The sequence below is a fragment of the Notamacropus eugenii genome, chromosome 2 (assembly GCF_028372415.1).
Source record: "Notamacropus eugenii isolate mMacEug1 chromosome 2, mMacEug1.pri_v2, whole genome shotgun sequence".
Taxonomy (NCBI): Eukaryota; Metazoa; Chordata; class Mammalia; order Diprotodontia; family Macropodidae; genus Notamacropus; species Notamacropus eugenii.
The window spans coordinates 410,893,879-410,910,901 of NC_092873.1; the positions used below are offsets into that span (position 1 = coordinate 410,893,879).

Sequence of the window (17,023 nt, forward strand, 5' to 3'; positions counted from 1 at the left end):
TTGGCAATTCTCCTTGCCAGTATGGTTGGTAACAGGATTTGGCAGTTTCTGTGCTGTCAGAAGCGGGATAATTTCTCAAGTTTTTCTTGTAAGTGTTTATTTTTCTTATGCTTCTTTATGTGGAAATTGTTTTTTAAAAATATGGCTAAAACATCAGCCCTTAGTCCATTTTAATTTAATCTAGGCTCTATAAGAGCATTTAAAAAAATTGTCAAGTAGTATTCTAAAATAAATTGAGATTTGCAGTTTCAATTTAAAAATTACTCTGTAAGTTTTTTTGTACACAGTCTAATCTTAGAATTAGTTTGATATTTTCCTTTCATATGATAATGTATATTATAATTTGTAGCATTATTGTAAATGTCATCACTGTATGTTTAATTATATTTTGAGAGCCTTGTAGTATTAATACCCTTGGCTTTCTGTTCTCAGTTTTTTTGAATGTTGTGTTTTGAGTGTTAAGATGGTTTAATAGGATCTCCTTAAAAATAGGAATGTCAGAAATATTACTGCTTAAAGAGACAAGATGTATAAAATTGAGTTATCTTAAATTAAGCTTCTAAAAATGATCTGTGTTTGTTGTATTATACTATGATTTAAACACTTTTAGATTTGTACTCTTCTACTAAATATAAGTTGGTTTTATTCTGTTTTTAGGAAACAACATTTTTAGGTAGTACAAGCTGTACTCTGAAGTATCATACTTTTTTTTTCTTTGAAAAAAATTCTTGATTTTGGTAGTGCTTGCTTTAGAAGTTATTCCTTTTCTTTTGGCGATATTTAAACCAGTTTATTTTTAACTCACTAAATGTTTCTTGGTTACTACAAATGAGAACAGAGCATCTCCCAAGAACTTTAGATCTTGTACAGATCACGTTGATGTAGGTAGATAAAGATTTTTGTATACATGTAGATCCCCCTCATTTTGAGTGTTGCACATAGTTTGTTAGCCTTCCATATTTTCATATTTTTCTGCAATATAATCAGTGAGACTTGGTCTTTTAAAATTTCTACATATTAAATTTAAATATATTTGGTACCATGCATAAATTTATTTCATGGATGTTCTGTGTTCCAATTAATTTTTTCACTTCCTCTATTTGACACATAAACATATGTTGATTAACTTTCACAAATGGTGTTGAGGGGAAGGGAAGAAACAACAGAATAGGAAACTCAGAGACAATGTGTTACTATCATTTTCTGTTTCAATATATATGTTAATTTCATGTTCTAATATAAAAGTTAATTGCTATAGGCTCTTTTCATGTTGATGGGATCATTTTGACCAATGGAAATCAGAAAAAAACATTTTAAATGTTCTTATCAAAACATATTTTGCTCATCCTGAGTATTTTCAAGTGAAAATTATCTTAAAGAGAATAGAGCACAAGTTTATTAGGGTACATACCATAAATTGAACTCTCATGGATTCTTATCTCTATTTAAACTTAGAAATTAGAAGCCCATTATAAGCTTATTTGTGAAATGAATTGCTCATCTGATAGATTTTATTATAAAAGTTTTTTCTTCCCATAGATGAGATCATAGGGAAAAATACTTGGTCATAAAAATATATACATATATATATCTCACAGAGTACCAAATTCTTAATAGGATTTTTAGGAAAAAGAGGAATAACCAAGAAATATGTATAAATACACACTAAGCATTTAAAACCACCTTTTAGTCTACTATGAAGTCCCTGGACTAATCATTTACAGATGGCCCCTTTGTCCTTTGAAGCTTCTAACACCAAGGTGTCTGTTGCAGCCCAGAGCAAGGTTACTGCTACCCAGGACAGCACTAATTTGCGATGTATTTTCTGTGGTAAGCAACATTACATTTACATTATTTTTTTCAAGCTGTGGTACATACTGCTTGCACTTTTCATAAATCTTATTAACCCTAGGCCATGGTCTAATTTTTGGTAATTGGGATTTATTAGCTACTGTTTTAATATTGTGATCAATGTTATTTTAAATGTATATATTACTTTGATAACTTTTGAACCTGCTCATTATTTGGGGTACAAAATCACTCCTTGAGAAATTGTGATCATGATAAACTCTTTGTACTCATATAGATAATGCTTTTTAAAATTTTTAAAGAGTTATCTTTAGGAGAAAACTTATCTTTTCTCATTGGAAATTCTTTTAGTGATTATAACAGTTAAGGTATATTGAGACCTAAAAAATGTCTCCTCTTAGACTATTTTCTATCTAAATTGCATTACCTCCAATAACTGGATGACTGTGAAGGCAATAGAAGCTATGTTTCCAGATCAACAGGATGGTGTCTTGGCTGTACTTTATTAAAAAAAAATAAGCTTAAGTAATTGTGGCTTAGTCTGAGTAAACTTAGGCTTTCAGAGAATTCACCTAAGAGCCCACTTCGTTGTGGTGCCCTAATAAGACAAATTTTGAAAAAAATAAACACATCCAAGTGAAAGACTGATCTTTCTATATTTGGTATTTAGTTTGTCTTTTTCATTTTGGTTTCCTTTTATTTCCCTTTTTCAAAAGTACTTAGTTTTGAAACTCTCAGAAAGCAGCTTTAATATGACAATTTTTAGAGTACTAAGTGTTGGTTATTTAATTTAAAAAATTACAGTTTTATACTAACAGTATAGATTCACTTAAGGTTGTATTCATTTACTATTATTATTTTAGAATATTTCAACTTTTGCTGTTTTGTATCCAAGACAATCAGCATAGCACTTTAAATATTAATATTGTTAATTTACTAAAAGGAGATTAAGGGTAAAAGGAAAATTATTTTAAATTTGTGAATATTCTTGCTTGTTTGCAGTTAGCTAGAAAATACTGTATTCTTTGAAAATAAAAACTAAACTAGAACATTAGCATTTAATTGTTGTAATATTCACATAGCAGTTGAATTGTTTGCAGATTTTCATGTAGCGACTGAGACATGATCCCTGAATCAGGTTATCCATCACCAGCATTTATCAAGTGGAACAAGATGTCCTTAGAATGTTATGCTTTAGTTTTAGCACTGTAGGACATGTATTTCTGATTTTCTTCCCTAGAGAGACTCCACACTGTCTTTTGAGCCAGTCTTAGGTTCATATTCTATCTTAAATTGTAAACCACTATGTTTATGTCAATTTTAAGGACATTTTAATTCTTGTTTCTTTGGAAAATTTCTTGCATTTTTGGTACATTGCTATTTCTCCTTTTTATATTAAGACCTAGTAACAGAAAATAGTGCTTGCAAATTGGTTGGCCCTTCTGTAAATTAAGAAGGGCTGGACCACCTGCAGAAAGACTAATTCAGCTTCAGTCAAAGTAATTCTATAAAAAGTTGACAGTAAAGTCGAAAAAAATACTGGTTTTTGATTAAAATAAAAATTCCCCTTGAGTCCGCTCTGAATTAAGCCTTGAAATGAATGCTTAGAGCTCCACTCAGAGTAAAAAATGTAACATTTATTACCTTACTTACTAACTAGTTCTCATGAAACAGAGATGACCTTGGCTTCTTTGAAAAGTTTCCCAAATGTGTGTGAAGTGGGAGGAAAAGAGGAGAAAGGATTGAGTGATAGCCTGATAATGAATTTTGTGTCTTTAAAACCCAGTTAGCTTTCAGGAGTGATGAATTTTTTTGTCTGTAGAAACTTAAGAGACTTTCTAAGCTGTAGATAGGTTGTAATTGTCAGTCAGGCAAGTACTCTCACTGATGAAATGGCAGTTCCCTTTTTTGAAGAAAATTTCATTAGCTTAATTTTATGCATATATTTTAAATTCTCCATTAATGTCCTGTCTGATTACCATATGATGATGTGGGGGTGACCCTGATTTCTTGGCAATGCCAGTTGAGCATAAGCTCTGTCAGAGCCTTATCAAGTTTAGAATGACTTCAAACCCAAATGATGGACTTAATGCTTGTCATTTAAGATCAAACCTAGCTAATTTTAAAGAAGTTTCTTATCAGATTTGGCCATATAGGCAGCCAAATTTTTTTAATCATAGAAGCTCTGCCAAATTACAGAAAATTTCAAAATATGTAAGTGGAAAGAGTTACTACCCACACCAATGAAATCACAGCAACTTGAAGTACTGTTGCATATTGAAGTGAATAAAATACATACTTTTTGACTGTATCATTCAGTAATTTGTCTTGTGTCAAGAGAGCAAAATAGTATTCTTAGTGAAATAAATATATGATGTTAAAAAGAGTGATTTTTTAGCATCTTGACAATTAAAAGACAGAAGTATTCAAAGGAGATTTTCTGTAATGAAATAATGAGGAAAATCAATTGCTTTGGTAAAGAATAGTAAGGAATTTTTGGTGATTCCCTCTACTGTGCATTCTCTTTAACCATCACCAGCCAGGATAGGTTAGTGAATGCTAAACACATCTGTAACAGCATTCTGTGGGAAGGTAAAAACAAAAGAATAAGGCACAATTCATGATACCATAACAAAGAGCACTCCTTCATTAATTTCTTTTCCTCATTAATTCCCTTTGTCAGATCCTACTAATAAAGGACTTTTATTCTTTAAAATACCCTTGTAATTGTAAATCTGATTATGAGAGGATAGGTTTTTAGATATATCATAGCTGTTGTTACTTCTTAAAATAGATGTTGATAGGCAAAGCCAAAGTTCAAATAATCATTTCCCTCCTGTTAAAGAGATTTGATGACATTGCTTTGCTTTTAAAATTTTTAAATGCTTTAAACATTCTGAGACATGTAATTACCTTCCCCACAATCTCTTCCCCTCTCCCTTATTTGAGGTCATAATGACCATGATATTTTAGGAAAAGTAATGATGGTTAAGCATGCATACATAGCCTTAACTATTCTCAGTGGGTACTTCATGTTTTAAGTCCTCAGCTTGATTTTGAGTTGAACAGAAACCTAATTCCATTTTCTAAAACCAATGAATAGTCTCATAAAAAAGGACAATTATCTGACTTCATTTTGATCATTTTCCTTCAGTATATTCATCCTTTTCAAAATTCCTCATTTAGTACTTTCACAGTGCTTATATTACAATAGACAATGCATACAAAATGCTTTGTGCTCTTAGTATTTAAAATTTGGCAGCAAGCCATCATACGGTAGCTTAAAAAAAAAACAAAACAAAACCTCAACACAGACTAAATGTAGTTTCCCCCTCCCCCCCATTCAAAAACTTAGAGTGAGCAGGATTCAGGTAACTATGAAAGATTTTCTAGAATATAGTTCTACAAGCCATTGAATGATTTTTTTTAATAGAAGTCTACTTATGGAGGAAAAAAAGATTGCCTCTTAACAGAACAGATTAGAAAAGAGTCATGAGAGCCTTTTGTTTTTCCACAATCTTTTCTTTATTTTAAAAAGACTTTGAAATGATTCCTCTCTTCAAGATTTCTTGTATAAAATATAGTAAACTTAGTTTTTAACAAGATGAAATCATTCACAAAGTTCTGCTGTACTTTCTCTGTAGACTCAGAAGCTATTTCTTCTCTTATTTTCCCCAAAGATAATTTTTCATGTCCGTTTTGACTTTCTTCAGTTAAAATACATTTTCTCTTTGCTTTTCTTTAAAATTCAGTCCTATGGTTTTTACTTAGTAGTTTTGTTTTTTAAAATAAAAATGTCATGCTTGAGATAAGAGAGACTTTACTTTTGCTTTCCTCTCAAAAAAAATTATTGAGTAAAATTTATAAGATTGAATCCAGCCTTTGCAACCTCTGTCTTGGTCTGTTACATTTACCTTAAATGGATTGTATTAATAATTAAGTAGCAAACATAGGTAATTGATAATGTAATTTTACATAGGAAATGTGAATTAATGTAGCTTTAAAAGTTTAGGACAGTTCTGATGCGGACACATAGAAGGAGCATGTTTCTTTGAAATGGAGTGGCAAATAAAATCACAAACTCCCACCTTTCACATTTTCTTTTTTCAGGTTGCATTCAGTATGTGGTACTCAATTGACAGACCTAAATGTTGACAATCATTTTGTAGACAGTGTCTTTAAAATTCATATATTTAGTTTTTGCTCATTTTAAAAAGAACTCTGTATAATTTGGATAGTTCTGTTCCTGAAGAACTAAATAACTGTTGAATGGATGAAAACAAACAAAAGTTTAGTGAAGATCTTTAGTCTTCCAGTTTTTCTTTTTGTTGTTTTACACAAATGCCTTTTCTTATATCAAATGACCTGGTATTCATGAATTTATTAGTGTAAGAAACCAAAAATGGAAAGAAATAAGAATTCAAGCACATTAGGATGTTACAGATTTATTTTTATTAGAAAACTTAATTGAGATATTGATACCTATTTTCATTAGATACATCATTGCTTTGACATTTGTAAATGTAAGAAGAGTTATGTGAAAACTTTGTAGGGTTGGCAAAATTTATAGGACTGGTTAGAATTTTTCAGCACTTAAAACCTAACCTTATGAAATTAGATTTCTAAAAAAAGTTTTACAATATTTTAAAGTTTTTAGTTAGAAAGAATTAGCATTGTGATATCAGTCTTTTTGATCTATTTATTTCAAAGGTAATAAGTTATTTCTTCTTGGAAAAGTACATAATTTTAGGTTAACATGAAGTTATTATAGTTAAGCTATATTTAATAGACTGTAACTTAATAAGCTTTTGGACTACCATGTTAAAGTAGTCTGTAAAAGCAATAACCATCACCACATAATTATTCTTGGTTTAGTGGCTTTACAAATTCATAACCTTAAGTTAGATTATAAAATATTTACCCAGATTATTTAAATGGTTTTTAGTAGCCTTAAATAAATGTTCTTTAAGAGTTTTGTATTACTAATTAGAATTTAGTATTCACTTTGAGAACATTTTTTGAATCTTTAGCTTTTCAGTGTGAACCTTGATATGTGGTGTAATGAGAAAACATTCAGCTTACACTGGAGACCTGGGTTTCCAGTGTGATCTCTGTGCAACCATGGCTCATAATACAGCACTACTGAATTCACAGAGATGTAGCGAACAAAGCACTGTGTAAATTTTAAAGTGCTGTAAAAGCATGAATTAGTATTGTCGTTACTGGAATCATCATCAAATTACTGCATTTTGGAACTGGAAAAAGAATTAGAGATCATCTAGTTCAACCCTTCTTTTTACAGATGAGGAACCTGAGCATAGAAGCATTAAGTGACATCCCCAAGACTCATAGAACTTAAGTAATGAGAGTTAGGAGTAGGATCCAGGCCTCCTAATTCCCCAGCGCATTGTTCTACCTGAATTGAATTTTGTTTTTCTTTTAACTGTTTCTGTTTTAATTTCTATTAAAAATGATTTTATTGTTGTATTTTGAACATACCATGAACTAATATTAGAGCAAAATTTATTCCTTATATACTCTTAAGAACTTTACTGCCAACATATCAGAAAGCTTGGCTACCTTTATAAAAACCTTTCTGATGGACTAGTAAATGGTTTTGCATTTAAAATTAAAAATATACCAGATATTATAAATAAATGCTGCCTCAAACTATTTAACCTATAAAAGACTGTATAAAACTTGTAATAGTATGAATTTTCATATTTAATTTACACTAGATAAAAATTGTTCTTAGATGTTCTTGGAAGTAGGTTAATTACAGTAATGATGTTAATTACTAAAGCCAATTGCCTATTTGGAATAGTTAGATAAGAGTGGCCTGGATATGCACCACCTTTAGATGCAGTCTTTTTTTTCATTGTTTAAGTTTATCCATGTACTTGTATCTGCCTTTCTAAGAAAGCCCAACAATCGTTATACCCATTCTTCCCCTAAAGTGTTAGAGTTAATAATACAATATATTAATATAACAGTAACAGACTATATTTGTTTTTTATTAGGAGAGAGAGAGAGAGACAGAGAGAGAGAGTGTGTGTGTGTGTGTGTGTGTGTGTGTGTGTGTGTGTGTGTGTGTGTGTGTGTAGTTGGTTTAAGATACTTCCACTGTTTCTGAATGATACACACTCGAGCCTGCAAAATTATTTAGCTATTCATAGCGTGCTGTTTAGGTGAAAATAATAGATTTTTTAAAAATAGAGAATAGTAGCTTTTAAATGTCCTTTAGTTGAAGATTCAAAATGGATTACTTTTAGAAATTTAAAGAAATGTACCACTAAATTTATATTAGCTCATTACTCTATAAGAAAATGCAAATTATTTTATATCAAATGATTACTGAAAATGCATTGTGTGAGGGGGGGATATAGAATTCTGGTAAATAATTATGATCCTTCACTGCTGGCTCTATTAGCTCAGATTTCTAATGAACTTGATCTTTCCAAGTATTAAATATTTATTTTTACATATTAGTAGTTTAGTGGCTTTTCAGAAGATCTCAAAAAACTACCTTTATTGGTAAACATCTTACCATTTTTTTGGCATATTAAGTTTCAATATTTTTATATTCAAGAATAGAAGGTGACCATTATTTCTTTTACTGGACAAAGTTTTAAGATTTAAATATTTTGACTCCTAAATATGGTTTACAGGAATAGTTCTAATATTTATTGAGCTCATCTTTAAGAGCTTTAAATTTATCTTACTATTATCATTGCCACTAATTTGGGGAGCAGTTCTATGGTTGGCAGCAGAAATGGCCCCAATAATTATTGGGATGTTGGTTGATTAAAGATAGATAGACGAGCATTAGAATATATAGTGAGAGATGCGGATCTACAGAAAAGCTTATTGGTAGCTATGGAGGAAACACAAAAGTCTTGGAAGATTACCTGTGTTAAAAATTGTTAGCTAGGTTAACTATAATGGTTAAATTTAGTATCTATTCTACTCAGTGCCAGAAATGCTGAGCCATTGAACAAAAAAATCATTTTTCAATTGGCCAACAAATTTATAATGCGTCCTTAAATTTGCAGTAACATCATAAATCAGTATTAGTAACAAGGTTCTCATGCTCTTTCTCTCCTGTTTTTCATTTCCAGTGTTCTATTTAGGTGAGTTTTCAATTCTAATTCTTCTTTTGAATCTCTCTACACCCTTTTCATCCCTGCCCTTTCCCTCTTCAACCATGAGTAATTACCTCAAAGATAATGTTGCTTCATTGTCTTAAAGAATGTCAAGTTCAGGTGCCTCTTCAGATTCCCATTGAATACTTGTTTTACTCTTATGCTCTTCATGTATAAATTTTTATTTTTTCTTTATTCCTGAAGTTTTTTCCATTTGTTTCAAGTAAGTCTTCTGGAAATAATGACAGTATTTTGTTGCAGTCTTCTTTCATTTGCTGTGTGTTATGAAGCTTATGTTTTGTTTTGCTACAAAAGGAAGATACATTTGTAAATATTTGTGATGATTTTGTATTATTTTCCTAATTTTATTTTATCAACTTTAATCTAAAAGTAATACTCATTTATAATCTTGTTTTTCCCTTTCATAGGTCCTACATTACCTAGACAAAATTCACAACTGCCTTCCCAAGTGCAGAATGGTCCATCACAAGAAGAATTGGAAATTCAAAGAAGGTAAATTCACATTGGGAATTTGTAATTTTCTGTCTTACTGAAGAATTGCAATGTGGAGAAGTCCTAACAGTGAGTTTTTTAATGTGATAGGCACAAATTGCCTTGTCAATTTTTCTTTGAAAAAGATTTTTTGCTTCTTACCAAAAAGTTTGGCATTAACTTTTATGTAATCATCATGTATATTTTAACCACCTATTATGTGTAAGGTACTAAGGTGGGCTATAGAAAGAACCATAAGATATGGTCTAAAATCTCAATGATTTTATCTGGTTTAAATGGTTAGAGCACATACATGAAAAATTAACTAGTATTAACTGGTCAGTAGTAAAAATAGTAAATGTTATGAGAATTCAGAGAAGGGAATGATAACAATAAGCTGAGCTGGTCAGAAGAGGTGTTGGTAAGAACACATGGGAGCTTGACCTACGTTTGAAGAGTTTTTAAGTAGCAGGGAAGAAGAGCATCATCACAGGTGTGGAAACGTGTTGGCAGCAGCGTGGTTATAGAAGGCGGTTGGTTAAGTCCTTATGATAATTAACAGTAAGTGAACCATGGAAGGGGTGGCTGGAAGGGTCCTAGTGGCCAGAGTGTGGAGAGTTCCAGTATCAGCCTAAGGGTTTTGGATTTGCATATAGCGAAATACAAAGGCAAACTCATTCTCTAACTTCCCTTCTACCTTTGCCAAATGGGTTTTGGCTAGCAGTTAAAACCACAGACAAGTATAACATAACATGATCCATAGTTCACAACACTGATATGGAGCTTGGAACCAATCACCATCAAAATAAGGAACATGCAGGTAGTGTGAGTCCAGAGACCAAAATTGAGGTCATAGACCTACGTGTTGGGCCAAATAAGCCAGCATCAAATCAAATTTAAGTAAATGTTAAGGAATTATTGCTTAGAAATTCAGAAAGGAAAAGAGGTTACATGCAGACTTTTGAGACTGGATATGAGGGAGTAGATGAGATAGAGAACCAGAAATACCCTCTCAGGATATGATGTAGCAACAAACGTATGACTAGGGATCCTAGGATGATGCTAATCTTTCTCTTGCATTTGTTTTAAGCACTCCTTTCGGTATGGTCATATAAGAAATGGCAAATGTGTGCTGCTCTTTTGAGGATAATAAAGATCCGCAGGTACTTCTCTGTAGTAATTGTAGCACAGGCAGTGTACTAGGCTTCTGTGCAGAAACCTCACAATTCTTTTTCCTCTTATACATATGTACCATAGCCATTTGAATATTGTGGTATTTCATTGGTCACAAGTTTTTAATAGCTCCCTAATACAGGACATATCACTATATCAAAATTCTTTATCGAGCTCCTATATGTAAAGAATTGTTTTAGGATTATCCGCATAGATAGAGTTGTATAGGATGTATTGAAGAGGAAAAGAGAGTCAATATAGGGTTACTGATTAGGAGGTGTTAATACAGGCCTGATTTGCCATAAAGACTTGAGTGAGACAGAATAGAAAGGAGGGATGGACTGCAACAGATATCTCAGAAAACAAATATGAACTTAATGACTGATTAGTTATAGGGGTAAGAGGTTAGAACAAAATAAAACCAAAAAATCTTGAACTTAGAATCATAATATTCCTTCAGCCCATGTTCTAGGGAAGTTGGTTTGCTCAAATAGCTCCTGTGTAGTGAAAGAGATATCAAGAAATTTGGATCATGGTCAGGGAATCTTCTGTCCTTTTTTTTCCAGGCAGTTTTAATAGAAATTTGAAAATCAGCCAGGGATCGCTAACTGAAACGTTTTCTTATCTAATTTTGAAATTTCCCATTCACAGATTTATGTTGGTAACAAAGTGGTTGGGGGAAGGGGAGGAGAGGTAAGAGAAAGGGGAAGAAAAAGAGGAATGGGGGAAGAAAGAAGAGAAGAGGGTGTTTAATAGAACTATGGTGTTTCGTTGACTAAAAAAACCCAAAGTATGAAGAAGAGGCTTGTTTTGAGGAATGGTTGAAGTTCTGGTTTTCATAACACTCGGGTTAAGGTTTCACCAGGATAGTTAATTGGAAATAACAAGAATACGTTTGGAGACAAGGGAGAACAGAGCAAGAAATATAGGTTTGAAGTAGTCTAAGTAGAAGCTGAAGTAGTTGAAGCTAGAAGGTAACTCATCGGTGAGTGAAAAAATATAAAGAGAACATGAGGCAAAGACTGAACATCTATAATTAAGAATGAAAAGAGGGAGTCAAGTTAGAAAACTAGGATAATTAGCATAGTATATCATAAACTTCAGAAAGTGGTGGTGTTTTTGTTGTTTTTTTTAAACAATGTTGGTGTAATTCTTTCAGGAAGCCAAGATTTCAGGATGATGGATAACTTGTACACATGTCCTGTTAGTGTATGTCCTTATTTGCTGAGAGTTGGGAGTTTCTTGTAACGTCTAAAAATCAGTTATTTGGTAAACTGATAATACTCATCTTTTACCTTTGAAATATCCTTGCCTTATTTATCTTTGTTCCATTGCAAACTGAACCAGTGAGATTGAACATTGGCTTTGATGAATAGAAGATACATTAATGATGACTTAAGAGAAGACCTAACACTTCAAAGACCGAAGCAACTAGAACAGCCCGAGATTGTTTTTGTTTTTAAAAATAACTTCTTATTGACCTATTTTGTTTTTACATCATCTACACTTCTGAGTGTATCGTTCTCCCATCACCTCCAAGAGAGACAGCCCTATAAAAAAAATAAAGAGGAGGGACAAAAGCATAGTTCAACAAAACTAACCAGCTCATCAAAATATCTGATGTTATATGCAGTTTTTTATGTCTGTAGTCATCCCCCCACCTCTTCAGACAAGATTGAGAGAGGTACCTTCTCATGGATCCTTGGAGCCAATATTGGTTGGTCATAATTTTACGACATTTGGTTTTGATTGTTTTATTCTTTCTGTTTACATTGTTGATGTTGTTTTCTTTGTCCTGCTTACTTCATTTTGAATCAGTTCATATAGAAAGCATTAGAATAATGCTTTTCCAGATTCATCATTTCTTACAACATATTATCATTCCATTTTATTGCAACCTTTTTAGCCATTCCTGTTGGTAGTTGGTGGGCAGCTATTTGTTTCCAGTTCTTTGCTACTACAAAAGAGTTCTTTTTATTTTAAGTATTATACTAAGATTTTACAGTCGTTACAATTTGATCTTATTTTATAAGTTAGCTAATGAGGCATAGTAAATAGTCTCCATTGTCATGCAAGAATAGTAGGGCTCAAACCCTACCTCTAAACTTAATGTCTGTATGACTTTGAATTAGAGACTTAACCTCTCTGGACTGTGGTTTATAGACAATTTTCAGCTTTCTCCTCGAAGGAATGATAACTTAAGGGATGATAATGATTTTTCTTAACTATATACCTCTCTTTTGTGATCAGATTTATTTTGTTCATTTATTTAGCAAACAAGAGCATCTCCATTTAAAAAGTTGGGTTGTTGTTCATCTTTTGTTTTCAAACAGGACCAATGACATCACAAGGGTGATATTTTGATTTTTGCGTGAATTGAATATGAGTGGGGCAGTCCTGTGCAGTCATCAGCCTCACTCTGCCCTCCAGAGTCATCTAAGTCTAGTGGCAAGGCAATAGTCAGAATGACTGGTGATGTCTGAGGATACAGAGGGTGACTTTGACCAAAAGACCTAAATTCTAGTCTTGGTTCTGCTCCTCATTAGCTCAGTGACCTTGACCCAAGCCATTTAACCATATGCGGTCTCAAAGTTCTCATCTCTAACTTGAAGTAGGATTAAATAATCTCTAGGGGCCTTTTTCAGCCTTAACAGTAATGAAGAGTAGAATATGAAAGTTCAGTAGAGAGAGAAAATGATTTTTTGGAGTAGGGGAGTGGATCAAAAACCAGTTTTATATGAAAGAAATTGTGTGTGTGTGTGTGTGTGTGTGTGTGTGTGTGTGTGTGTGTGTGTGTGTACACATACATATGAGATAGATGGTGCTGTGATTAGAGCTCTGGATTCAGTCAGGAAGCCTGTGTTCCAGTTTGGCCTCAAATATTTACTAGCTCTTACTTGATCAAATTACTTAATCTTTTTGTACTTCAGTTTTCTTAACTATGAAATGAGATTAATAATCATACTTACCTCTCAGGGTAATTGTAAAGCTCAGATGAAACAATGTTGTAAAATACTTTGTCAAGTCTTAAAACACTATATAAATGGACCCTGTTAGCTCAAAGGTTGGGTAAAACTTGGATAGAAGAACCTTTGGGTGAAGGAGGAAGCAATTTGGCCTTGGGGAAATTGCTTCAGCGTTCTAGGCATTAAGGAACTTCTTTGAATACATCAAGTAGCCCAGTTAGATTGTAGTACCAGATTTATGAAGTGGCTGGCCACACCTGAACCAGATCAAAATGTTATTGGAATGGTAATAATTCATGGTTTTCTAAGTCAGCATGCAGTTGGCATATTAGTTCTTTTGTAATTGAGTTGGACATTACTAGTTTATATCATTGGCCCCCTTACAGACTTCTCTACCTAGTTTCTCTCTATCCGTAAGGATCCTATTTGGAGTTCAGACTGGCCCTCACTCTCATTGTCCATGAATTTTTTCCCAACTTCTCTGGGTTTATTAATTTTTTCTTCTTAACTCAGTAGTTGTTCAGTTTTAATACTTTATTGTGAAGTGATTTGTATTTTTTTATAATTGCTTTTTGCTTATTAATCTTGCCTCCTCAACCAGATATTAAAATATTTGAGGGTAAGATTGTTAAATTTTCAAGTGATAAACAGAGATTTTTTAGCATTGAATAGATTTGTCTGGAGCCAGTGATTCCTAATTGGGTCCAATTCTTTAATGGTACCTCAAGCAGTAAATAATTGCCCAATAATGTTACAAATAAAATTTCTCTCTAACAGCAAGTATGTGAATATTTGAAGCATTCTATGTTTGTTTATGTGGCTGTTTGAAACTATTATGATCATGCACATAGTGATCTTAGTGTTCGTGTACCAATCACATCAAACTTCTGCTTCTGACTAAGCAAAACGTGGTCTTGAAATTTCTCAGCCTCATCAGATTATTTCCAAATTGCCACAAGGAGCACAAACTGATTCCCAGTGGATGATCAGATGCATGCATGTACCCTCATTTATGTCCTTTATGCTGTTCCCACGTAGCATTCTGTTATCTTTCTGTTGTCCGGTAATCACATGATCAAGATAGTAGGAACATTTTTGTTCTTGCATTGCAAATGTCAGGATTTTTGAAAACCATGATCTATGGACTTGTACATTACATACACCACAAGCCATCTTGACACGTATCCTGCATCATCACAAACGTTCTGGGGAAACAAACTTTATATTGCCTCTCCTTGAGTATTAATCCTGTTTTTTGCTTGTGTTACTCCTTTATCTGGATGCTTTTCCAATTGTTAGTACCTCTGGTCAGTTGCATTCAGTAAAAATGTAGTTGGTGTACCAGAGGTAGAAGAGAAGAAAGTCAGAAAATAGCTTCTAAATAGAGTCTTTCCTTACAAACACTGGTTTATATATAAACATTATTAAAAATGGAGCAGTATATGTAATTGCTCCCTAAGTGCATTAATAATATAGTATTGTCATTAGCTAGTATTAAATTTAACATGCTATTCATTTTTATTGATTGATTAGGTGGCTAAAAATAAAAAAAAATTCTCTTCATAAGAGTTTGTAACATTCTGCCATTTTCAGCCTCAGATTTGTATTAATGAATATTTTCAACTTATTCTTGTTTTAAATAAAAATACAGAAATAAACATGATGGAGAAGGATTTGACTATGTTTAGTGTTGAGCAAAATATTGTAAAACTTTGCTTAAATAAAAAAGTCCACTATAGAAATTAAGTTTCTATATGATTATTGCTATGTTAAACATCCTCAGGTTGTAAGTTTTTTTCATTAAAACTGTTATTTATGTTCATCAAAACTTGTAAAATAAGAAATTTAATATGAAGTCTTGCAGGTAGTAAGCATATGTGATCCTGCTGAATAATCTTTTTTAATTCTTTCAGAATGTTAAGTTTTACTTTTCAAATTTTATACTAAGAAAAATTTTATACTTTATAGTTAATGTACATTATAATTTGGAACTTCAGGTAGCAAAAGTTGCTATAGTTATTATTAGCATTTAATGAATAAATCTAAAAGCATATATTATAGGAATAGTGTATTAAATTACCCTGGTTCACCACACATTTTTTGTTGTTGAAATGAAAGGTTCATGGAACCAAATACATTGGGGAAACACAAGGCCCTCTGTCCTATGGCCTTTCCCTACCTTTCCTGACTTTTCACACCTCACCCTGTGATTGAATGATACTGACCGCCTTGCTCTGATCCCCTCTCTCCTCTGACTGTGGGCATTTTCACTAAGGCCCCCATTCATGGAATGCTCTTGCTCCTCATCTCTGCCTCCTTGCTTCTCTGGCTTCCATCAGGTTCCATCTCAAATCCCTTCTTCTCAAGGAATCCTTTCCCTGTTGCTCTTAATTTTAGTACTTTCTCACTGTTGATTATTTCCTGTTTATCCTGTAACATTGTTTATAATTTGCATATTGTCTCTCCCTCTAGACTGTGAGTTCTTTGAAGGCAGAGAATGTCTTTTTCTTTGTATCCCCAGTGCTTAGTGCAGTTTCTGGCATGTAGAAGATGCTTTAACAAATGTGGCCAACTTCTCAGTCTAACTGAAACAATCTTCTGCAAAGTATGCATTTTTAGTGGGCTGGACTTGGATTCAGGAAGATCTGAGATCAAATCTGTCCTTGGAAACTGGCTTTGTAACCCTAGAAAAGTCAGTTAGCCTCTGCCTGCCTCAGTTTCCTCAACTGTAGTTTCCCTCTCATAATAGCATCTACCTTCCAGGATTGTTTTGAGCAGGGATTCTTAAACTTTTTCCACTTGAGACCCCTCCAGTGCTTCTTAAATTGTGAGTCATGACTAATGGGGCCTCTACCCACAGTTTAAGAAGCACTGGTTGAGGACCAAGTGAGATAATACTTGTAAAGTGTTTAGCACAGCGTAGGGGCTTAATAAGAACTTTTCTCTCCCCTCTCTTCTGATACTATAGCCATGAGACATTGACCTTTAAAATTGAATTTTAAAGCCTTACATTGGACATTACCTAGGCCAACTCTTCCTTTTATTGTTGAGCAAAGTGAGGCCTAGAGAAAACCCATTCTAAAAAACCTCTGAACTCTAAATTCTGAACCCTGTCACACTCAGGGTTCCAGACTCTAAATGAACTGAACCTTGAGCTTGACTCAACTTTGAAATTGGACAGCATTCCAAAGTCTGATTGTATGAAGAGGAAGGCAGAAGGAGATGGAGACTTGAGTAGAAATAAATTTTTAAAATCTCTTTTTGTGGAGTGGCAGTAGAGAGAGATAGAATGTAAGGGAAGTGGAGAGAGAAGGGGGGAAGGATGCCTGAGCAAATACTCTCTATACTGCTTTAAAAACTCTATTGAAAATATACATTGTTTATATAGTATAATTTTCCAACAGAAACTGGCTTTTCTAAGTTTCTTTTATACCGATTACC

The 17,023-nt window shown here is 32.9% G+C and overlaps 1 protein-coding gene across 9 annotated transcripts in view; it reads left to right on the forward strand.

Moving 5' to 3' along the window:
• ENAH (ENAH actin regulator) overlaps positions 1–17,023 on the forward strand; it is a 158,522-nt gene that overhangs the window by 97,602 nt on the left and 43,897 nt on the right. For 5 of the 9 annotated variants that reach the window (XM_072647711.1, XM_072647713.1, XM_072647715.1 and 2 more), the window contains exons 4-5: positions 1,774–1,830; positions 9,380–9,464. In XM_072647711.1, the coding sequence (XP_072503812.1) occupies positions 1,774–1,830; positions 9,380–9,464 (142 nt within the window). The remainder of the gene's footprint in view (positions 1–1,773; positions 1,831–9,379; positions 9,465–17,023) is intronic. The other 4 variants (XM_072647712.1, XM_072647714.1, XM_072647717.1 and 1 more) reach the window with 1 other exon arrangement.